The sequence below is a fragment of the Xenopus laevis genome, chromosome 5S (genome assembly GCF_017654675.1).
Source record: "Xenopus laevis strain J_2021 chromosome 5S, Xenopus_laevis_v10.1, whole genome shotgun sequence".
Classification (NCBI taxonomy): Eukaryota; Metazoa; Chordata; class Amphibia; order Anura; family Pipidae; genus Xenopus; species Xenopus laevis.
Window position 1 is genome coordinate 22,679,594 of NC_054380.1, and position 24,466 is coordinate 22,704,059.

The window sequence follows — 24,466 nt, forward strand, 5'->3', positions numbered from 1 at the left end:
CAATGCATATGACGTGTAATTCCTGCAAAAATGCTTGGCTGCACTTCTTTTCATAGTAAAAACCAAGAAAAGTAGTGGCAAAAGAATAGAATATACATGCCTTTTACACTCCATGTGAATGTCTCCCAGTATATGGATGGGTGGTTGGGTGGTCTCATCCATATTTTAATTGGCTTCATTCGTAAATCATAAATTTATTTGACCACAAACAATCGAGGGCCAGCCTGGGATGCAAACATGCATTTAAGAATTAAATTATGGCCACCCCTTTCTTGGATGCCTTGAATTAAAGGGCTGGTTCACCTTTAAATCAACTTTTAGTATGTTGTGGAATGACCACTTCTAAGCAACTTTCTTCTGACCCCGTCAGGCTTTTAAATGTGGGGGGGGGCACTAACCCGGGGGAGGGCACTGACCCCATCTAAAAACAAATGTTCTGTAATGCTACAAATGTATTGTTATTGCTACTCATCTTTCTATTCAGGCCTTTCCTATTCATATTTCAGTCTCTTATTGAAATCAATGCATGGCTGCTAAGGTAATTTGGACCCTAGCAAACAGACGGCTGAAATTGCAAACTGTAGAGCTGCTGAATAAACAGCTAAATAAGTCAAAAACCACAAATAGTAAAAAATTAAAACCAATTAAAAATGGTCTCAGAATATGGCTCTTTACATCGTACTAACAGGTAATTTAAAGGTGAACAACCCCTTTAATAGTCACATGAGGACAAAGATAGAAGGCCTGTTAAAATCACTTTGCCACCACTGCTTATGTGCCCACGAGGTAGTTTAAGATCAAGTGTGCAATTCTGCTTGATTGTTAGAAATCAGACATTTTAAGGCTGCTTAGAAAAAAACAAAATACAAGGTGTTGATCATGAGTCTGGACAAAGAACATGACCTTCTTCTTGGGGTCATCATGCATCATGGTGGATCTTGAGATATGGGGAAAGGAATAAATATGGAAGGTAAATGATAGGATTGGCCTCAATGTTGAGTATGAAGACATTCAGAAATGCAACCATACGTTTAGCAATTTTATTTAAAAAATAAAGATATTAAAATATGATAGAAATTTGAAAAGACTCTACCTAGAATCACTTGTTTCTGCCAACCTATTGTTCATGATGGCTAGGGCTCCGACCCCTCCTGAGAAGCCATTTTGTCTGGTGTTGATGCACACAGTCCTTGGGTAGCCATTGGCTGTTTCAGATAACTGCTTCTGCAATATGGCGAGAGAAACTTTATTTGACGCCGTGAGGTCTCGCATGGAGATCATCTCGCCAGAAAGTCTCCTGCCTTCGGTGTCACTGTCATAGTTTCCATCTGTCTCCACCGACAGGGGGTTCCTGCGGAAGCGAGCTCCAGGCGTGATGGCATTGCGTCGCCCCAGGCGGGTGTTGGATTTATGGCACTTATTACAGCATCTGCACCTAAACTTTTTTAAAAGCCAGTTTAAAACTTGTTTGATTACAATCGATATGACGTTAAAAAGAGAGTAAATGCAACAAACTCCCAAGAGTATAAACATGAAATTTCCAAACCTGTATAATCCCTGATATTGATACACTGCATTTTGGCTGCTTACCAAATCTCCAAAGCCAATTGTGCTAAATGTCACAAAACAGTAATACAAGGAGTCGATGTAGTTCCATCCTTCCACAGGAGTATACATGGCTGATGCACAGCAAGAAAGAGTTATAGCAAATATACCCAAGATGAGCATGACATGATAGACTGAAGGCTTCCAACCAACGAGGCTGTCCACCTCCGAAACGGACGATCCCCTTCGAACAGTAGGAGGTAGAAGTCCATTTCTTCGCAGTCGCCTTTCATGACAAGCTTTCATAACAAAAGCAAGAAGAGATATTAAACGCTCCAAAAAAAGGTTGAAGAACAATATGGTTCCAGCACATCCAAAGAGGCCGTAAAAGATGAGGAACACTTTCCCCGCAATAGTCGCTGGTGTGGTCATTCCAAAGCCTAGAAGAATGAGAGGAAAAGAAAAATTAATGATAAAATGCCAATTGTCTGAAATGTAGAAGAAAAGAAACTTGGTTTAATTTGACATGCACCTAGCACCATGCCCATTGCAAACTATTCAACGATTCACAATTCATTAGGAAACCTGATTTTTCTAAAGCATATTTTGGACATAAAGGTTGCAACTTGTGAACGCTATAGACCATGATAAGCATGTTACGCCTGGGGCAGGGGGGCAGTGTCGACCCTGATCCTTCTAAGGTAGTGGCTCTCAAACTATGGGGCATGTTCCCCTGGGTGTGGGGAATTAATATAGGTATTTACTGTCTTTACAGGGGCTACCCATGGGAGTGTGTAGTGAAAATACATTATAAAGCCATTGTGATGTTGCTCTGCTCAGAAAATAAGGTTAAAGCTGACAAGTCATCGGATTTTAGTTTTGTCATTTCTAAGGAGAGCAACAGTTTCCAATCAGCCTAAATTAATTTGAAATTGTTTCAAATTCATTGTAATAGGAAGAGGCCAGCACAAGCCTGGACCCACAAAGTAGTAGAATCGAAGTCAGATTATAAAAGGTTAAAAACATACATTTTAGGCCTGACGCGTTTCGTGTCTACCAAGGACACTTAGTCATAGGCCAGCTTATGACTAAGGGGTAAATTTACTAAGTGGCAAAAATTGTCAGCGACAGCTTGGCACCCATCGCATCACTTCGCCAGGCGAAAAATCGCTGGCACAAACCTAATTTACTGAAATGCAAAGTTTCGTCCTGGCTGACGGACGCTGGCGAATTTTCGCTAGTGTTACTTCGGCAATGCAAGCAAATCAAAGCAAAGATGCGCTAGTGTTCAATTCTGCCTAGTGCAAATTTGTTAGAGGTCTTGCGCTCAGGGTAATTTGCATACGGCGGAAAATTGAAAGTTGAATGGACCTCTTTCTGTTACATGTTGCATCTAATACATTACATTTACACTGATAAGTAGACATGCCCAGGGAATCTTAATAAAGTCAATAGACTTACACATCAGCTCACTGTAAAATAATGTTCCATATGTTAGAAAATGTATGGGGAAAACGGTTACACAAAAATATTTTTTAGGACTTTTGCAGCCTAAAGGAAAAGACGCCAGGGTTTTTAGAACTTAGAAGTTTTTCCACCAATATGATGTAAATTACAGAAGATTGAGGAAGTTCTATGCACTCCATTGCACTTCGCCTGGTCTGAGCTGGTGAAGGCAAGTCTGGAGAAAGAAGTAACGATCAGTAAAACCGCATTTTGGTTAATTTGTGGAGTAACGTCCATTCGCCAGAGCCGAAAGTCACTTGGCGCAAGAGTGCGAATCACTGCTAGCAAAAGAGATGTCTGCGCCCTCTAGTGGGTCCCATGTGGGAGGTAACGCTGGCATTAGTCACTTCGCAGTTAAGTAAATCTGCCCCTAAGTGTCCTTGGTAGACACGAATACATCAGGCCTTAGTTCTTAATTGCAGAAAATGAAATGTGCGTTTTTTAACCTTTAACAATCTGATGTCGGCTCATCTACTTTGTGGGTACAGGCTTGTGCCGGCCTCTTCTGATGTCGCCTGTAGTGATGGGCGAATTTGTGCTGTTTCGCTTCGCCGAAAAATTTGCGAATTTCGTGCGAAATTCGCGAAACGGCGCCGGTGTCTCATTTTTGACGCCGGCGCCCGTTTTTTGACACCGGCGCCCGTTTTTTACGCAAATTTTTTCGAGTGAATTTTCGCAGGCGTTTTGCGAATTTATTCGCTGACGGCGAATCGCGCAAATTCGCTGCGAATTAGCGCCTGGCGAATAATTTTGCCCATCACTAGTCGCCTGGTGTTTGCTCCCTCTGCTGAAGGTCTGGGGCATGTGCACCCGGGCCCACCGTAAACAGTGGTAAGCTCATTTAATGCACTTAATACACTGCATGCACTGCTTGCCCATTCATATATTTCATTATAATAGGAGTCTAAAAAAATCTCGAAAATGACAAAATAATAAATGTCAATAGTAAAAGGACTCGGAGGAACTGAGCTGAGAAATTTCCCAGGATGCTGGGAGTTACCACTGAGAAACAACAGGACTGCCAAGTGCAGCCATTACTGATTGGATTAAAGGATATACACATTAAACAGCCGGACTGTATTGGTATTAGTCACGGAATAATCACTCTTAGACATTACCTGGCATTTAACTGCCAGGTAATAATATTTGCCGGAGCAGTGCAGCAACTGAGGGAATATTTTGAGTTTTAGATCAATTGAGCGTTTTTATCTTTGTGACAGATGTCTGCATGAATCATTGCTTTTTGACACTGCTGAGGCAGAAAATTGTTAGTGTTTAAAGGAACAGTAACACAAAAAAATAAGTGGTTTAAAAAAAATCACAACATACTGTGTTGTTGCCCTGCACTGTTAAAAATGGTGTATTTGCTTCAGAAACTCTAGTATATATAACAGATAAGGACTACTACTATAGTTTATATAAACAAGCTGCTGTGTAGCCATGGGGGCAGCCATTCAAGCACAGGATACACAGTAGATAACAGATAAGTACTACTATAGTTTATATAAATAAACTGCTGTGTAGCCATGGGAGCAGCCATTCAAGCACAGGATACACAGTAGATAACAAATACATACTACTATAGTTTATATAAACAAGCTGTTGTGTATCCATGGGGGCAGCAATTCAAGCAATTCAAGCAGAGGATACACAATAGATACCAGATGCATTCTGAAGAATCCCATTGTATACTACAGAGCGTATCTGTTATCTACTATGTATCCTGAAGTGGCCACCCTCCAAAACAGCAGTGCGCTCCCCCAAAACAGTGTTACCTGATCCCAAAAAACAGGGTAGCACAGCAGTTGGCAGCTGTCACCTTGTGCCCCTTAATCTTCTTCTGGAAGTGTTTGCCAATACTCAGCATGCAGCCAACACCCATGACATATCCACATAGACACTTTGGAAGTAAAACTTCTGAGAACCACACTAAGTGTTTCCTTTTGTTAACTAGACACATAATTGCTGTTTCTGAAGCATCTACTAGTGGTTTTATTTGTACCATAAAATACTTCCATTGTACACCTAGCTCTTACCACTCTACAAAAATGTTCATGGTTTCCCAGACTTTTTCTAGCAATGTCTAACCATGACAGATCCATCTAAACCCGACCAGCATCCTGTTCCGAATCATGAGAACTGGGGGCCCAGCATTTAAACCCTGATTAAGAAGGTATTACACAAGGTGGGAGCTATAAATCGAACACCTAGAAGATAAACCTAGGTAGGTGAATGAGTAAATAAGCAGTAGGATCTTGTAAGTGCAGCACAAGTTGATTCCATAAAACATTTGAAGCTGCTTTCAAATCATTCATCATTCCATCAGCTACTTGGCTAATTAAATTTTGCTTGTTAAGGTGCAGGAAATGTTAGAAGAAGCTGAAAGTACCTAAACTACTTCTATGCCCAGAGCTGCACCCAGGGTCCAATCCTAAAAATGTATTTAAAGTGTTATTTTGGAATAATGTGCTCTCAAGAATACTCCTTGAAGCTCAGCCTGGAGGTTGGCTATGCTTTGGGTTGAACACATTTATTCAATATTTATGGACCAATGGCTGCATAGCTGATAAAGCAATGTGCCTGAAACCTTTTTTGTGAACTGTGGGGGCCCTAAACTAATTTTTAGTTTAGGGGCAATGGAGCAATCCTCTTTCTGCTTCTTCAGTTTTTACATTTCCCGGGGCAAACGCATGCACAGTTGAGCAAAAAAGCCAGCTTTTTCGTTAAGGTTCGGCTTTTTGCTCCACTGCGTTTGCACAGCCGCGAGAAGACCCAAGAAACAGGAAGAGGATTGCTCCGTGGTACTTGCTAAAAGAACAATTAAACCTTATTTGTGGCAAAACAATCCTGTTGGGGTTAATGTTGAAATGTTCTCATGACAGGGATACTGTCATGGGAAAACATGTTTTTTTCAAAACCCATCAGTTAGTAGTGCTGCTCCAGCAGACTTCTGCACTGAAATCTGTTTTTCAAAAGAGCAAACAGAATTTAATTATTATTTAATTGAAATCGGATTTGAAGTCCCAGAGCACAAGTCACACGACTAGGGGCACCTGGGAAATGTCTATATTGTCAGTTTCCCAGGTGCCCCTAGTCGTGTGACTTGTGCTCTCGTAGACTTCAGTCACTCTTTAGTGCTGTACTGCAAGTTGGAGTGATATCATCCCCTCCCCCCCAGCAGCCCATCAGCAGAACAATGGGAAGGTAACCAGTTAACAGCTCCCTGGTAGATATAAGGACAACACTCAATAGTAAAAACAAATGTCTCACTGCGACTCCTTCAGTTACATTGAGCAGGAGAAACAAATGCCTGCCAGAAAGCACTTCCATAGTGCAGCACTGGCTCTTTCTGAAAGCACATGACCAGGCAAAATTAGATTCACCTACACACCAATATTACAACTAAAAAAATACACTTGTTGGGTTAGAAATCAAATTTTACATGGTAAAGTGAATTATTTGCAGTGTAAGCAGTGTCAATTAGAAATAAAAACTGCGTCATAAAAAGTGTGACAGAATTCTTTTAAGGACGTAAGGAGATTCAAATTACATAAAGATCCCTTATCCAGAAACCCCAATTCCTGACTATTCTGGATAAAAGGTTCGATACCTGTACTCATTTATATCTTAATGGGAACACCCTTCACTCAAATATATTTTGCCACAAACCATTTAAATTCCATTTTCATCTTTTCATTTAAAATGTCACGCCATTCTTACCGTCGGTACGGGGAATGCAGCTTGGTTACCAATGTTACACTTTTCATTTCATACAAATATCTCTCATGTTTCTTTAACAAGAAGAAGAGATGCCAGAGAGCCCATGTGCCGTTTGCTTTTCATGAGGAACACTAATAAGCCGTCTAACCTACAGCGCGCACAAGCAATTTCTATTGCTATTCTATTGCTGTTTTTCCAATCTTTAAAGGCCAAAAAGGCAGAGATTTTTCAGTTTCCATTCCCCAGAAAATCCTCCATCATTTAGTTACAGTTCCTATTTTCTGTACAGTTACCAATTGTGTATTCTGCTTCTAAATAAGCAAGAGAAAAGATATTCACTAACTGAAATTGTCTATTAAAGGAATTGTTCAGTGTAAAAATAAAAACTGGGTAAATAGATAGGCTGTGCAAAATAAAAAGTGTTTCTAATATAGTTAGTTAGCCAAAAATGTAATGTATAAAGGCTGGAGTGATTTGATGTATAACATGTCAGTCAGGACACTACTTCCTGATTTTCAGCTCTCTTGGTTTACACTGACTGGTTACCAGGCAGTAACCAATCAGAGACTTGAAGGGGGGGCCCACATGGGTCATTTCTGTTGCTTTTGAATCTGAGCTGAATGCTGAGGATCAATTACAAACTCACTGAACAGAAATGTACCATGTGGCCCCCCTTCAAGTTGCTGACTAGCTCAGAGTTATAGAGCTGAAAAGCAGGAAGTAGTGTTCTGACTAGGGATGTAGCGAACTGTTCTGCGGCGAACTTGTTCGCGCGAACATCGGCTGTTCGCGTCCGCCGCAAGTTCGCGAACGTCGCGCGACGTTCGCCAATAGGCGTTCGCGTCAAAATCGTTCGACCATTCGACCATTCGATCGCTAAAATCGAACGATTTTCGTTCGATTCGAACGAAAATCGTTCGATCGAACGATTAAAAATCCTACGATCGTTCGAATCGAACGATTTTCGGATGTTCGAAGTTCGCGAACAGTTCGCGAACTGTTCGTATTTTTTGCCGGTGTTCGCGAACGGCGTTCGCGAACACATACTCGGCGGTTCGCTACATCCCTAGTTCTGACTGTTTTATTAGACATCTGTTCACTCCAGCCTTTATATATTACATTTTTGGCTAACTAACTATATTAGAAACATTTTTTATTTTGCACAGGCTATCTATTTACACAGTTTTTATTTTCACACTGAACTGTTCCTTTAACTATGAAGTCCCTTGTTTAAATAAACCGGCACACAAACCTACATTACAATTTCATTATTTGTAAATCTGGCAGTTGCCATTTAATAGCCCCCATGCTGCCCAGGTGTCTCTACATTCCAGTTTTTAGTACAAAAAATTGTTGCCTCTGGTGTGGAAACGACTGGGAAACTACAGACAAAACCAAGAACAAAACTTTCCCTCCTCATTAAATGTTGATGTTCTCATGTACTGGCGTAGTTATAACAATATTACTCTTTATTTCACACCTTTTACATAATTATTATGGCTGGATATAGTTATTTGTCTGCCGGAATCATCACTTTTCCCATGGAATATCTAGGTGGCGAATAACTGTATTATTAACTTTAATTACAGGTTTCACTGCTCATGCAACAAGAGATTCGATCACATTTTACTGACATTTTCATGAAGCCGAGAGCCAAATATTTTGCAATTCAAAATCCTGTTGAACAATAGCTCTATTTTTATCTGTGAGCAAATAAATGTAGATGATTATTAACTCTTATGGATGCATTCGCTGAAATGGGATTCCCAAGAGACAAGGTGGATTATCTACATTTTGCCTTCTTTTTGGTGGGATCTGTGTAAACAGAATGAGCTTCAGGAGAGTTTGTTATTGCAGCCACAATAAATATTCCTGTTCTGCTCATTCGCCAATTAAAGTATACACATGTTTTAGCACCCAGACATGCACACACACTACATGGGATCATTCACATTCATATGTTAATAAACAGACTCAAAACCACCCAGTCAGTGCTGTGGATGCTGCTCCTCAACCATCATATTTCCCATTTCAACTGCTTTCTATCAGCACCTTTTATCTCAAAGCACCACTTTGAGGTGAGGTTTACAAACTCTTGGCAAAATCGTGGCCCCTAGTTCGGCCAACTCATATAACAAACCTACTCCAACAATATTGCCATTTATAAATGTGATTCTATGCAAAGTTCTATTTGTACAAGTCAATGATGGAAAAACATTTCTCCCCTCTGTAACCAATGCATGCTATTCTATTCATCAATATATTCATTGTGATTAAACAAATTGACTTTATCTAATCACCAGCAGCAAATGAAAGCAGGGCTAGAAGTAGGTATAGGCAGAAGAGGCACCTGCCTAGGGGGGATTTTAGGCAATTACCTGTAAAAGGGCCTTCTGCCTACCCCTAGTTCAATCCCCTCTGTTACTCTGCCCTCCCTTCTACCACTCTCCCCTCTGCTACTCTCCCCTCCCCTCTGCTACTCTCCCCTCTGCCACTCTCCCCTATACCGCTCTCCCCTCTGCCACTCTCCCCTTCCCTCTGCCACGCTCCCCTATACTGCTCTCCCCTCTGCCGCTCTCCCCTCCCTTCTGCCACTCTCCCCTCAACCGCACTCCCCTTCCCTCTGCCGCTCTCCCCTCCCCTCTGTTGCCCTCCGCTCTGCCAATCTCCTCTCCCCCTCTGCCGCTCTCCCCTCCCCTCTGCTGCCCTCCCCTCTGCCAATCTTCCCTCTGCCGCTCTCCCACCCCTGTCCTTCCCTCTGTTTCTTTTTTTCTGCTACAGAGGCCCCTGGGGGGGGGTGAGGTGGCCGACCAGGTTGCCTAGGATGCTGAGTCTGCTTGGCCCGGCCCTGAATAAAAGAAAAAACCATGTAGTTCAGACTGGTAGACTGCTTAAAGAACGCAATCAAGAGTGCTGATCTCAGGTGTCACAATGAGACTAGTGTAGCAAAACATTTCTTATCATGTTCTGATTGTGACTTGAAATATTTCTCTGTGACATGAATAGAAATCATTTCTTTAAACTGTGGAAGAGGTAAATTATTAAATTTTCTTAACATGAATAAAAAGTGAAATTAATTTTTTTACATTCTAGACAACCTGAGGTTTTAAACTTTACTGTTTTTATTTCCTCCCTTTTTTTTCCTATTGGGTAGTTGCCTGGGACCTGTGATTTGGGGTTTCTCCTCTGCTTTATATCAAGCCTATGATTAAGTGCACGTGTGCATGAAATGTGTCAGGCTAATTATACACCAAAAGTTTTGGCAACATAGAGTCAACTTTTCTTTTATTTATATGCCTGTTTGTGAATCTGTGAGTTCCTGCCATGATCCTTGGCCAGTCAGGAATGAAACCATAGTCCAAGACATGATGAAATTTACAATATCAGAGTCAAGTCAACTGTTCAGTAAACCCATCATTCTATCCCATGCATTCTTACAATTCTAACCTGTTTTCTTTATCATTACAGCATGGTTTTATCTATGTCACGGCCGGCACCCAATACCAGAACAGGTGCCAAGTACCCTGGTCTCGGCTCGGCTTCACCAGTAGTGTGACCACCGTTGGGCTTCAGGGGGGGAGCCCTCAGCTTACGTGGGTGCCACCTGGACTTAACGAGGGGTACAAGGTCGAGATGTTCTGGCTAGCAGAAGGGCACGGCAGGTAGATAGTCTTTTGGGCCGAAGGTCACGGTACAAATGGAGCAGGCAAGAGAATCGTCAGACAGGCTGGGTCGAGGCAGGCAGATATCAAGAATCGTCAGGCAGGCAAGGGTCAAACCGGGTAATCAAACAGATGGGGTCAGGCAGAAAGAGTAGTCGAGATGCAGGCAAAAGTCAGGATTCGGATATCAGAATTGTCAGGAACAGGCAGGGATCAAAACCAGATTAACAGACTAAAGTTACACAGGAACAGATAGCACAAGGCTTCAGGAACCACAGAATCAAGATTCTATCACGGGCCCTAGCTGGGAGACAGAATGGGCCTTATATAGGTTATATATGAAACTTAAAGATGTGAGTAACAAACAGATCAGCCAAGGATTTAGCAGAAGGTAAGTGTGGAAGGGGTACAAAATGGCTCATCTTGCTAAACCTATCCACCACCACCCAGATCACAGTTTTCCCCTGTGAAGGAGGACAATAAAGTCCATCGAAAGATTGGTCCAAAGTCTTTCTGGAATTGGTAAGGAAATCAGCAAACCCTGGGAAGACTTCCGAGAGGATTTTGCCCTTTGGCAGATTGGACATGAATTTACAAAGGCCTTAGTATCCTGTTTGAATGAAGGCCACCAAACATGACGGGATAACAGGGACACCGTTTTAGCAATGCCTGGATGCCCTGCCATTTTAGAATCATGAACCTCTTTCAGCCCCTGCTCTCTTAACCCCTGAGGTACAAACCATCTCCCAGAAGGAGTATCATTAGGAGCAGATGATTGTAAAGGAAGCAATAAAGAAGAAAGATCAGATTCCAAGGTGGCTAAAATTTCCCTGGGGATGATGGGAGTACACTCACTAGTGTCAGGAGAAATGGGTTCGAAACTCCTAGAGAGTGCATCCGCCTTAGTGTTCTTAGAACCAGGCCTGAATGTCAAAGAAAAATTAAACCGTGTGAAAAACAGAGCCCACCTAGCTTGTCTTGGATTCAGGCGTTTAGCAGATTCAATGTACAATAAATTCTTGTGGTCTGTATAGACTGTCACAACATGTTTTGCACCCTCAAGGAGGTGCCGCCATTCCTCAAAGGCCCACTTGACTGCTAACAACTCCCCGTTACCTATGTCATAATTCACCTCAGCAGATGAAAACTTCCTGGAAAAGAAAGCACTGGGATGCAATTTGTTGGTAGTCGGGTGCCTTTGAGAAAGGATTGCCCCAGCTTCCACCTCAGCGTCAACCTCTACAATGAATGGTAGCGCAGTGTCAGGGTGACGTAGGATAGGGGCTGAGCTGAATTCTTTCATAAGAAGATCAAAAGCTTGTACAGCTTCAGGAGGCCAAATACTGGGGTCAGCTCCTTTCTTAGTCAGATTGGTAATGGGGGCAACAATGAGAGAAAAATTCTTAATAAATTGGCGATAATAATTAGCAAAACCAAGAAACCTTTGGGTTGCGCGTAACGAAAGGGGCTGGGTTCAATCCAGGACTGCGTTCACCTTGCCTGGATCCATTTCAAGACCCTTGCTGGAAATATTAAACCCCAAGAATTGAACAGAAAAAACCTCAAAAGTGCATTTCTCTAGTTTTGCATAAAGGTTATTCTTCCTTAGTCTACGCAAGACCTCACACACATGTTTCCGATGTTCACACATGTTGGAAGAGAAAATAAGAATATCATCTAGGTAAACCACCACAAATATCCCCAGCAGGTCCCGGAAGATGTCATTGACAAACTCCTGGAACACTGCGGGGGCGTTACAGAGACCAAACGGCATTACAAGGTACTCATAGTGGCCATCCCGAGTGTTAAACGCTGTTTTCCACTCATCCCCCTCCTTTATACGTATCAGATTATAATCCCCCCTAAAGTCTATCTTGGTATAAATCTTAGCATCCTTAACCTGGTCAAACAGCTCAGAAATTAAAGGAAGAGGGTATCGATTTTTTATGGTGATCTTGTTGAGACCCCTGTAATCGATACAGGGACGAAGACCACCATCTTTCTTACCCACAAAAAAGAACCCTGCCCCCGTGGGGGAACTAGAAGGCCTGATGAAACCCCTCTCTAGGTTTTCCTTAATATACTCCTTCATTGCCTGGGCTTTGGGCAAGGAATGAGGGTAAGTTCTACCCCTAGGGGGAGTAGACCCAGGAATTAGATCAATGGGGCTGTCATACTGCCAATGTGGGGGTAAGGTCTCAGCTGCTTTTTTGGAGAACACGTCAGCATATTCTGTGTAAGCAGTAGGTAACCCTACAAGGGAAGTAGTAGCTACGAAGGAGGGAAAGCAGACCCCACCACACTTGGAACCCCATTGAGTCACCTCCCTTGTGACCCAATCAATCAGAGAGTTATGCCTCTGGAGCCATGGTAACCCTAAAATAAGAGGAGAGGAAGTGCCCTCCTCACAGTACAGATTGTTGACACACAGAGAAAAGGTTATGGTCTTTTGAGAAACCACACCGGAACCTAAGGGTCTCTTGTCTACAGCCAAAATTCTCATGGGGGGATTTAGAGCAACTAACGGAATTTTGTATTTAGCTGCAAAAGCTGCATCCAAAAAGTTACCCTCCGCCCCTGAATCCACAAATGCAGACAGTTTGACAGAGCCCATAGGCCAAGTTAGTTTAACTGGTAACAAAACTTTAGAGGCAGATTGGGGAGAGGAAACTCCTGCACCCAAATGGAGCTCCCCTTCTCCATTTAGGCTTCGGAGTTTCCCAGCCTCTTAGAACATTGGTTCAGAAAATGTCCCTTAACACCACAGTACATACAGAGATCCAGGGAACGCCTGCGTGCCTTTTCCTCAGGAGTTAGATGAGATTTGCCTAATTGCATAGGCTCCTCCTGAGGCAGAGGCACAGAGGGGTTAGGAGATTTTACATTGGTCACCACATTGGATCTTATATTAGTAACCCCAGAGAAGTTTGTACTCCTCTCACCCCTTCTCTCCCTTTGTCTTCTATCTACCTGGATGGCGAGGGACATGAGACCATCCAGGTTAGAAGGTAGGGGGTAATTAACCAGACTATCCTTTACAGAATCGGATAACCCCAACCGGAATTGACTCCTTAGAGCCAAATCATTCCACCCAGTTTCCACTGCCCACCGGCGGAATTCGGTGCAATACACCTCCGCATCCCTTTTCCCTTGGCGCAACTTACGAATCGCGGTATCGGCAGACGATGCATGATCCGGGTCATCGTAAAGAATGGCCATGCTGTTAAAGAAGGTGTCTAGGGAATAACGAGCAGGGTCTGAAGAAGGCAGCCTGAGGGCCCAAATTTGAGGGTCACCCAAAAGCAGGGTCATTATGAACCTTACTTTCTCCTCATCAGATTGAAAAGAATGAGGAAAGAAACTAAGGTACAGCTTACAAGCCTCTTTGAAAACAAAAAATTTAGTGTGATCCCCACTGAACATTTCGGGGAACACAATCTTGGGTTCATGGGGTTTAGATGAGTTACCCCTACTGGCAGAAGAACCCACAGGAGGTGCAGGAATAGGATTAGGCGGCTGCTGCGATGGCCCCAACTGGCAGGTCAGATTGTGGAACCCTTGAAGCAAGTAGTTCTGTTTTTGCTCTTGCTCGTCCATACGTTGCAGCAAGGTAGTGAGCAACATCTCAGTGGAAGTTTGAGGTGTAGCAGAGGCAGCAGCAGCTTCGTGACCGTCGTCCTCCATGGCCTGTGATAATGTCACGGCCGGCACCCAATACCAGAACAGGTGCCAAGTACCCTGGTCTCGGCTCAGCTTCACCAGTAGTGTGACCACCGTTGGGCTTCGGGAGGAGCCCTCAGCTTACGTGGGTGCCACCTGGACTTAACGAGGGGTACAAGGCGAGATGTTCTGGCTAGCAGAGGGGCACGGCAGGTAGATAGTCTTTTGGGCCGAAGGTCACGGTACAAATGGAGCAGGCAAAAGAATCGTCAGACAGGCTGGGTCGAGGCAGGCAGATATCAAGAATTGTCAGGCAGGCAAGGGTCAAAACCGGGTAATCAAACAGATGGGGTCAGGCAGAAAGAGTAGTCGGGATGCAGGCAAAAGTCAGGATTCGGATATCAGAATTGTCAGGAACAGGCAGGGATCAAAACTAGATTAACAGACTAAAGTTACACAGGAACAGATAGCACAAGGCTTCAGGAACCACAGAATCAAGATTCTATCACGGGCCCTAGCTGGGAGACAGAATGGGCCTTATATAGGTTCAAATTTCGCGCCAAACGGGCGTCAAAAATGTGCTGGCGCAAATGCGCCAGCGTGCCTGCGCAAATGCGCCAGCGTGCCTGCACTTTTAAGAGGCACGGAGGTGCGCCGTTGGACTAGATCCATCCTCTACCAAAATGGGTGAGCTTGGAAGTAAAACCCAACTGATACAGAGAATCTAACCTCAAAAAAAAAAACCTGTATATATATATATATATATATATATATATATACTGTGTTATATATATATATATATATATATATATATATATATATATATATATATATATATATATATATATATATATATATATATATATATATATATATATATGTCTTGCTATGTCCTCAGGGGGGTGCATCCAGGGTCGTACTGGGCACACAGGACACCCAGACCTGTTCCTCACCAAGTCTCCCCCAGGTTGTAGATCTTCCTTACCTTACACATTGATGGTACTTTAAATTTAACCTCGGGGTGGGTGGGGCTCCCCTATAGGAGGGTGTGTGCGGCACAGTGGGGGCCCCATGGGGGGGTGCAGGGGCCCCTGGGACAGCAGCCCCAGTGGGCCCTGAACCCAGCAGTCCGACCTTGGGTGTATTTGTGCTTGGTATCTGCTAATGAATGTTTTTATGCAAACTAAATGAAAAGGAACATGTAAATAAAATGGTAACATAGAACTTTAAATTGCTACAAATGTGGTCAAAAAAGATTTGCTTGAATGACTACAGTAAAGGGAAGGCAGCAGGAGACAAAATGTAAACCAAGTGTGATGAAATTGTCCAATCAATGAAGAAGTGCTCAATAAATGTCTTCTTTAATGAACATGTTACATAGAACATACTATATGCTGAAACCTCTTTCCCATTACTATGAGTAGTACTTGGCAAGTTCCATTGCTGTGGTGCCTGTACTTTGTCTATCACTTCTGCCTGGTGAAGGTTCTTGTTAGCCGGCTCCCGATATTGTTGAAGATTCTGTTCATGGCATAAAACCTTCCATTGCACAGTGATAATGTAACACAATGAACATGATGGGTTTTAATGAAGACCTACAGCCTATACAGTAATTGGCTTTTGATGAAACGTTGTTGGCTGTAAAAAGTCGCTATGGACTATTGCCTGACTCTTATTTTATGTCTAATCAATAATCTTGAAAGCCAAATAAAACCACTGCCAAAGTGAACTGCAAGGCCTCTGCTTTATAGGGATGTCATGAGGCCAAAATTCTAAGTTCTAGTTGTAGACTAATGCTCCCAAATGTGGGTTTTAACCTGGGGGTCACAAAATTGTTCAGACTGGGTCACCAGGATACTTTTTAATACGGTGACATTTATTCTTTTATAATTTATACATTTATAATTAAACTGAATGTTTAGATTAAAAAAGAATTTAACACTTCCATAGTTGCTATTCTTTCCATTTGAAAGTAATTTTTTACTGTTCTGCTGTAATACTCATTTTCTGGCTATATTCACTCGAGAAAGTCAAGTTTGGGACTGTTGAAAAGTCCTGCTGTGGCAAATAGATGTGATGTACTCCAGCCTCCTTGTAACACAATGGTGGGCATTTATAAACAATGGGCAAAAAGCCATGCCAAAAAAAATCCAATTTCTACTTTAATTTTATAATTGCCACCGCCTGAAACAAAAGGGAATCACTCATTGGTTGAGACGGGTTACTGCCAGTGACAAATAAAAGAGGAGGTAAGTCACATGCGCATGGGTGAGGGGGGGTAGATTGAAAACCAGGTGCCAGGAAGAGGGACCTTCAGTCAAAGTCCTGGTGAGATCAGATGGCCCAGTCAGACCCTGGTTACTGCCCAGGAGCAAATTTGCTCAGTGTTGATAAATGAGCCCAGAGCTGCAACAAGTATTGCCCCATTGCATTTCCATGGTGCAGGCAAAAAATGTCTCAGGTTTCTTTTGCAGCAAATTCAAATAGATTTTTCTACAAGGACAGAATAGTTTTTCAAGTTTGGAATTAAATAATATATCTGAGTTTTAAGAATATGCCTGGTACAGTTTTTGCAGCAAAATTCTAATTTTTTCTAGTGGCAAATAGGGATGTAGCGAACGTCGGAAAAAAAGTTCGCGAACATATTCGCGAACTTGCGCAAAAATGCGAGCGGTTCGCGAACGGTTCGCGAACCCCATAGACTTCAATGGGAAGGCGAACTTTAACATCTAGAAAAGACATTTCTGGCCAGAAAAATGATTTTAAAGTTGTTTAAAGGGTGCAACGACCTGGACAGTGGCATGCCAGAGGGGGATCAAGGGCAAAAATGTATCTGAAAAATCTGCCTGTTATTGCAGCAGTCAGCAGATGAGATCAGAAGCAGGACAGCTGCCCACTGCAGCTACATACAGAGCACTGCAGTAGAAGGTAGATTACTAGCCAGCAAAGCTACCTAAGCTAAAATGTCCCTCAAACCCCTGCAGACTTCTGTCCCTCCAATAACAGAGCAGTATCAAAACGATTACTAGCCAGCAAACTTTCAACTGTCCCTGAAATCACTAACAGGCAGCAGCTCTCTCCCTACACTATCTCTTCAGCACACACAGGCAGAGTGAAAAAACGCTGCAGGGCTTCGGTTTTTATAGGGAAGGGGAGTGGTCCAGGGGAGAGCTTCCTGATTGGCTGCCATGTACCTGCTGGTCTGGGGTGAGAGGGCAAAAAAAAGCGCCAACAATGGCGAACCCAAAATGGCGAACGTCGCGCGACGTTCGCGAACTTCCGGCGAGCGCGAACACCCGATGTTCGCGCGAACAAGTTCGCCGGCGAACAGTTCGCGACATCTCTAGTGGCAAATATGTCTATGAAGATTCTCATTTATCCAGGTCATGATATACAGTATCTAGTAGAATTAAGTCAAAGGAAACTGGACATTTAGGGGCAGATTTATCAAAGGTCGAAGTGAATTTTTGAATTAAAAAACTTCGAAGTATCAGACATGGACAAACTTGCAGCTGAATACATGTTGTATTTTACCTGTTACAATGAAAACCAATAAAAATATTAAATATCAAAAATAAATAAATAAATAAAAACTTCGAAGTAATTTTTGGGTACTTCGAACATCGAATAGGCCAAATTCAACTTCGATTAGAAAAACCTTCGAAAATTCTACCACTCGAAAATCGAAGTACTGACACTTCGACACTTCGCTACCTTAAACCTGCCGAATTGCTTTTTAGCCTATGGAGGACTTCCTAGAACTTATCTGAGGCTTTTGGGCAAGTTTTGAGAAGTCAAAGGTTTTTTTTTAAAAAATCCTTCAAATCTTTAGATTTGAAGGGTTAAATTGTTCGATCGTAAGATTTTACTTCGATCGTACTTCGATCGAATACGGCCGTTTTCGCTGGAAAAAAATACTTCAACTATCGAAGTACTCAAATTCGATTGTCGAATTTCAAAGTTTTTTTACTTCGAAATCCGATCCTTGATAAATATGCCCCTTAGAGTTTATCTTGAAAAAGTTTCAGCACTCATCCAAGTGGCTTCAACTGAAGTGGTAGGGAATTCCCCGGCATTTAAAGGGTAGTAAAGTCACAGACATCCAATCACAATGGTTCCACTGAACTTCAGTAAGGTGTTGGCTGAAACTCACAAATGTGTGAAAGTGAGATCCAGTCACAATGGTACTATGATTTTCATTGAGGCAGGTGTTAATATTTCAATGTACATGACTGGAAGTGTAAATTGTTGTGAAGTCGCAGGGGTAAGGTTATCAAAGCGGCATTGTACATTGATGACAATCGGTGTCGCAGGCCATCTCCTCTGTTCAGGGATGGTTTTTCCACTTTGGAATAAATGGCATCTACACAACTCTTTAAACCATCTGTCCTCTAGATCTAAAATGTGCACATTGTTGCCCTAGACTGCTGAGTCTAGTCCTGAGGCGTTAGCCCTTCTGTGTTGGGCCATTCTCTTAGAGAACGGTTGGTTTGTCTCCCCAATGTAGAGATAGATCAGAGAACTCCTCACTATACTGGACAGCACAGACCACACTGCTCTTCATGTGCTTTGGTGTTGGGTCTTTACGGTGCACCAACATCTGTCTCAGGATGTTGCTGGGTTTAAAATACACAGGAATGTGATGTTTCTTGATGTTTCTTGATGTTTTTCCAAAGTTCCAGCCACACAGTGTCAAACTGGGACACCAGGGGGCCACCAAAAAACCTTAGACCAGAGGCCCACCCAAAAACCCTAGACCAGGAGCCAACTCTCAGTACTATTATTCGTTCTCTCCTCACTCAACTTCTATTCTCCTAGTGTCTTTTCTTTACAGACTATAATCTATAAATCCATCTATTTAGTCTGTTTGTGTTCATAGAAATAGGGAATGGATTTAGCAACATGAGGGCCACTGACAACTGGGCTCACAGGGAGTTTTCCTGGTATCCTGGTGGGCCAGTCCGACACTGTGGCCACATATGGGATGAATATGTTGCTTCGCCTGCTAAGGTCTTCCCCTCCATTACTTGGCTTGGCTTAGATTTTATTTTGATAAAGGCCTAGTCTGGGTGACCACAAGTTTTCAGAGTTCCTTGCAGATGTTGATATTCTTTCTTTTTCATTTCAGCCCGATAGTGTAAAGTTCTTATAACCCCTAGCTAATGCTAAAGCTCCACCTTCTAACCTAAGTTTGCAGGAGAGGAGAGCTCTGACATCGTTTGCCAGGGCCGCTATTAGAAATCACGGGGCCCCGTACAACAAAATTTTCGGGGGCCCCTGGGCCTTGCCCCACCCAGATCCCGCCCACACCACAGTTAAAAGACCACACAGACATCAGTGCTAAAAAAGGTAACCCCCCACACACAAGTTATAAAAAGCCATTGATGGTCAGGGCCCTCTTATAAGTTAAAAACTGTGGCGCCAGGGCCCCCCATAAAAGTTTTTTAAAAAAATTGGTGGTCAGAGCCCCCCTATAAGTTAAAAAAAACATTGGTGCCAGGGCCCACCCATAAAAGTTTTTTTTAAAAACATTGGTGCCAGGGGCCCCTCTTACACGAAAAAAAAATTGGGGCCCGAGAGAATATTCTTTTAAAAAAAACATTGGCGTCAGGGCCCCCCTTACAAGTTAAAAAAAAAATTGGGTCCCAGAGAATATTTCTAAAAAACATTGATGGCAGGGGCCTATAGAGTGTTAAAAATAATACTTTGGTGGGCAGGGCATTAAAACACACACATTGATGTTCAGTCGAATTGAATTCATGGCTTCAGGACTTCAACTTCGCCTCCTATTGTGACTTCGGGTCTTTTTGCTACTTCAGGACTTCAATTTCGTCTGTTTTCGAGACTTCAGGTCTTTTTGCTGCTACAGGACTTCAATTTCGGCTGTTTTTGTGACTTCGGGTCTTTTCACCGATTCGGGACTTCGGCTGTTCGGCTTTTTGGCGGTTCAGGACTTCAGCGCTGTCAAGGGGGGCCCGACTCTTTTGAAAAGTGCAGCACTGCTGGGCCCCCCCTTCAGGCCCGGGTCCGGTACACTTGTACCCCCTGTGCCCCCCTGATGGCGGCTCTGTCGCTTGCTAAAGACTAAAGTGTCACCATCTTGGCAGTGAATAAAGGGAGATGTGCAGTCATTCTGAACACTTCAGACTACCGCTCTAAAGTGGCTACACTTTAAAGCAAGTCCAACAGATATGGACAACTCAAGAGGGACCCTACAAGCAGCTGCACGAAAAAGGTTCTACTAGATACAGTGGTGAAGAAATCCACACCACAATTCCCATAGAATCATTATGTGTTTTGACTGAAAAAAACAAAGATTTGGTTTAAAATGAAGGATTTTCCTTTTTTTATAGTCGCTCTTTACATTCTTACATTGCAGTACAGGTATAAGAATCTGTTATGTGGAAACCCGTTATCCAGAAAGCTCTAAATTACAGGAAGACCACCCCCCATACACTCCATTTTATCCTAATAATCCAAATTTTCAAAATGATTTTAATGATGTAATAATAACCCAACTAAGATATAATTAATCCTTATTGGAAGGAAAAACAGCCTATTGGGTTTATTTAATGTTTACATGATTTTCTAGTACACTTGTGGTATGAAGAGCCAAATTACCGAAAGATCAATTAATCTGAAAATCACAGGGCCTGAGCATTCTGGATAACAGGTCCCATACCTGTATATGTAGAAGTATAATTTCAAATAGTAACACAAAAATGCCCAGAGCCCCAAAAAGCCTCCAACAGTTGCTGTTTTAAGGTCTGACCCACTGCAATAAAACACTTGTTAATGATGAAACAACATGAGCCATTAAGTAGCTCTTACTCTGTAATGTGTTTATTGAAGTTCATTCGTGCCTGACTTTGTACTGAGCTTTCTGCATCCAGCATTGATCTTATGTCTCCATAAATAAGCAAGTGCAACTTTCAACATCCAGCTCCATGGACCGTCCGCTCCTGCCACAGCTTATTTGGCTCAGAGATTAAGCGTGGCCCCCACATCCAACACCGGTCTTTCCTGTTTAATTCTTTTAAGCATTACTCCAGAAGCGACCTGCAGTAGGCTGTTATCAAGTCAGGCTTCACACTGTCCATACTCTGCATTGTAACATGGTCACCATGAGAATTCTCTTGCACTAATACACATTACTGTAAAGAATTGGCCAATAAAAATGGGATAAAAATAATATTTTTGTTTGGCTTTCTTGCAAATGCAAGTGAAATTAATTATACTTGTAGCAAGACCCAGATGACCCCTCCCGTATTAATTAGCAAAAAGGCTTCAGCATAACATTATCCAATCCATAGGCCCAAATTGTCACGGTTGGCACCCTAAATTCAGAAACGATGCTAACCACCCTGTTCTCGGCTCTTGCTTCTGCCTTTAACAGCCGCGTTTCACTTCGGGAGGAGCCCTCGGCTAGTCGGATGCCGCCAGGTCTTATTACGAGAGGTGCAAAACGAAGGGTTCTGAACGAGCAAAGGGGCACAACAGTAAAGCAGAAGTCTTTTGGGCAGAAGGTCGCAGTACAAGGATTAGACAGGAAACAAAGTCAGATCAGGCTGGGTTGGAGCAGGCAGATTACAAGCGAAGTCAAAACAGGCAAAGGTCAAACCAGGAGATCAATCAGGCAGGATACGGAATAGTGAAGTCAGTTACCAGGCAGGGTCAGGATTTCGGAAGTCAGGATCCTCAGAAACAGGCAGGGGTCAAAACAGATAGCCAAATCACAAGATATAGAAGCTTTAAACAGCACAGAGGCACCAGGAACTCACAATGAGGAAACCTATAAGGGAAACCTGCCGACCCCCACCAGGGTAAGTCGTTACACAAATATTCTCTTTTTTCAAGACACAGAATTTTAACCTTTTTAAACACAAGGGAACCTATCACTGTAATGTGCTGAAAGACATACACACATGTATATTGCTCTACATTCCCACGCCAGCATTCCCTCCTAATGGCATTTCTGCTTGGTGGAGAATGTGAATGGCAGTTACAAGTATTTTTGCGTTCTCGCTAGTCATAAACAGAAATGTTGGAAGTTGAAATTTCGTAATAGATGCAAACATTTTAACTTTCGTTTCTACGATTCCAAGTTACATGAATTACTACAATATAGCTGCTAATGGATGGCCTGTAATTCCATGAGATAAAATTCATATAAAATAATTATTTGGACAAATCAATTACATCACCACTGCCCACTAATTGGACACGTGTTTCTCTGCCCACAGGTACCTGTCCTTGTAAAATATAGGGTAAAGTTCCTGTGCCAGCAGGTTGTGGTGTCTAAATAAGATTTATTGTCCTGAATGAGATGGTTGTAGCCCCGGTCATCACGTTGGCTCTTACTGGAATATCAAAATTAACTCTGGATAGATTTATATGGAAGTGAATGGAAGATCAAGCTCAGAGAGTCGCTGTCAAGCTGAACAGAAGCTGCAGGAGGAACAAACCAAGACGTGGCGGCCAAGAGCAGTTTAATTATTTAGCGCCGGCCTAAAAGTGTTGCCTTAAAGCAGTCTGGCAGTTTGTACTGGAAACAGAGGATTACATGAATAAATCTTAACTGTTTGGGGAACAGCGCAGGTGGGTCACTCAGAGACAAATTCAAAACACTATAAATATTTTTACATACTGTATATACTGTTTAACTGTAGCTAAAAGGTCTACCACATTAAATGTCTCTTTTTACAATAACCATTGCACATACAGCCAATTCATGGGCAAGTTATTTAGAGTAAAAACAAGAATCAACATGAAGATCAAATTAAGGCTAAACTAATTAGGGGGCAGTTTCGAGTGTAATCAGCATGTTTTTTCCCCCCACAATTCAGCATTTTCCCCAGAATTTCAGTGCTGTGGGGCTCAGCAGATGGAACTGAGTCTGATGCAATTGAAGCTGATGTGTCAAAATTAACTAATTTGTTAAGATAAATTAGACGCAAAGGCTCAAATTTTTTCCAGGTCCAGTTGGCCTCATTTCAATTGCAGCTAATGTGTCAAAATTAGCACAACGTTCATCAGATGCAATTGTGCTGAAAGTTTTCCAAGTCGGTGTCAGTTCAGCGTGAGAGTGACGCATGTGCTCAATTTTTTAAGTTGCAAGTACACTGCGCCCAGTGGTAGGAATTTGCATGACTGCAACTGCACTTGGAGTCTTAAATGACCCCTTAAAGGGGACATAGATACAGTACATAGGGGCCATTTAGACAGATGGAAAAACATTTGGGATCCTTTATCCAGAAACCCATTGTGCAGAAAGCTCCGAATTACAGAAAGGCTCCATAGACTCCATTTTATCCAAATAATCCACATTTTTAAAATTGATTTCCTTTTTCTCTGTAATAATAAAACAGTAGCTTGTACTTGACTATCTTCAAATTAACAGTGGGGAGTTATAAGAGAAACGAAGAACTGGAAAAGCTCAGAGAGGAAAATGCAACCTGTATCATTGCCGTGTGCATCATAAAAAAAGTTTACAAATTGCACATATAAAGGAACCTTAAAGAGGATCTATGACCTGTATATATATTTGTTAGGTTATGAAAGGACATTCATTGAGACCAGAGAAAATGGGATTTCACCATTAGTGTAAGATGGGTTCCTTCAGTGAAAGGGCAGTGAGGTTATGGAATTCCCTAATAAGGTGGTAAAGAGGCATTTGCTCAGTAGTGCCATTTAGGAAGCCTCCTAAAGTTGGGATAAGTTGGGAATCCTTTTTAAGATCTGACCCCCTCAACTGTTAGCATTTACATTTCTGCGATGCCCATAAAGTAACAAAACAAAGGCCACAAGGGCTCACGTTTCTAGTCCATTAAAGGAAAACAACCTGTGCTCAAAACAACAGCACAACTTGGGATGAAGAAAAGTACTAAGGAAAAGAAACACGTTGATGTGGATCTGGGCAAAGTGAGGGACAACTGGGAATTCTGCAGAACTAAAACATGTTGGAATGTTAGAAAAACCCGACTTATGTAAAGAAACCAATTATTCTGCAAGTTATCATTCAGGCCACGGAGTATTCAAACTGGGGAATTGTCCTGAGATTGTCAGCCCAAAACCGAAAATAAGAAGCAATTACAAAGCAATTTATGGACATCTCATTGCATTCAACATTGCACACACAGCTTGAAAAGTCACTTTGCTGGGTCTGACGCTGTACCAATCAAACCAGCGCCAGTGACGGGTGAATGGCAAAGGACTTTTCCCTCTAGTGGTTCCATTACCGCATCAATATGAAATGCCCAATGTGAATATTTCTGGAGCTACAAAGGGGCCATTTCTAAAGACACCACTTTAGACCTGGTGTAACCTATCATTGTTACAAACACAGGCAGCAAAGTATTTTTAATGCCATGTGT

At 42.4% G+C, this 24,466-nt stretch overlaps 1 protein-coding gene across 2 annotated transcripts in view; it reads right to left on the bottom strand.

Moving 5' to 3' along the window:
- The window catches only part of LOC121394165 (potassium channel subfamily K member 12-like), a 59,108-nt gene that overhangs the window by 6,881 nt on the left and 27,761 nt on the right, over nt 1-24,466 (bottom strand). The window contains exon 3 of one of the 2 annotated variants that reach the window (XM_041564286.1): nt 1,094-1,985. In XM_041564286.1, the coding sequence (XP_041420220.1) occupies nt 1,094-1,985 (892 nt within the window). Of the gene's footprint in view, nt 1-1,089; nt 1,986-24,466 lie in introns of those variants that run through there. The other variant, XM_041564287.1, reaches the window with a different exon arrangement.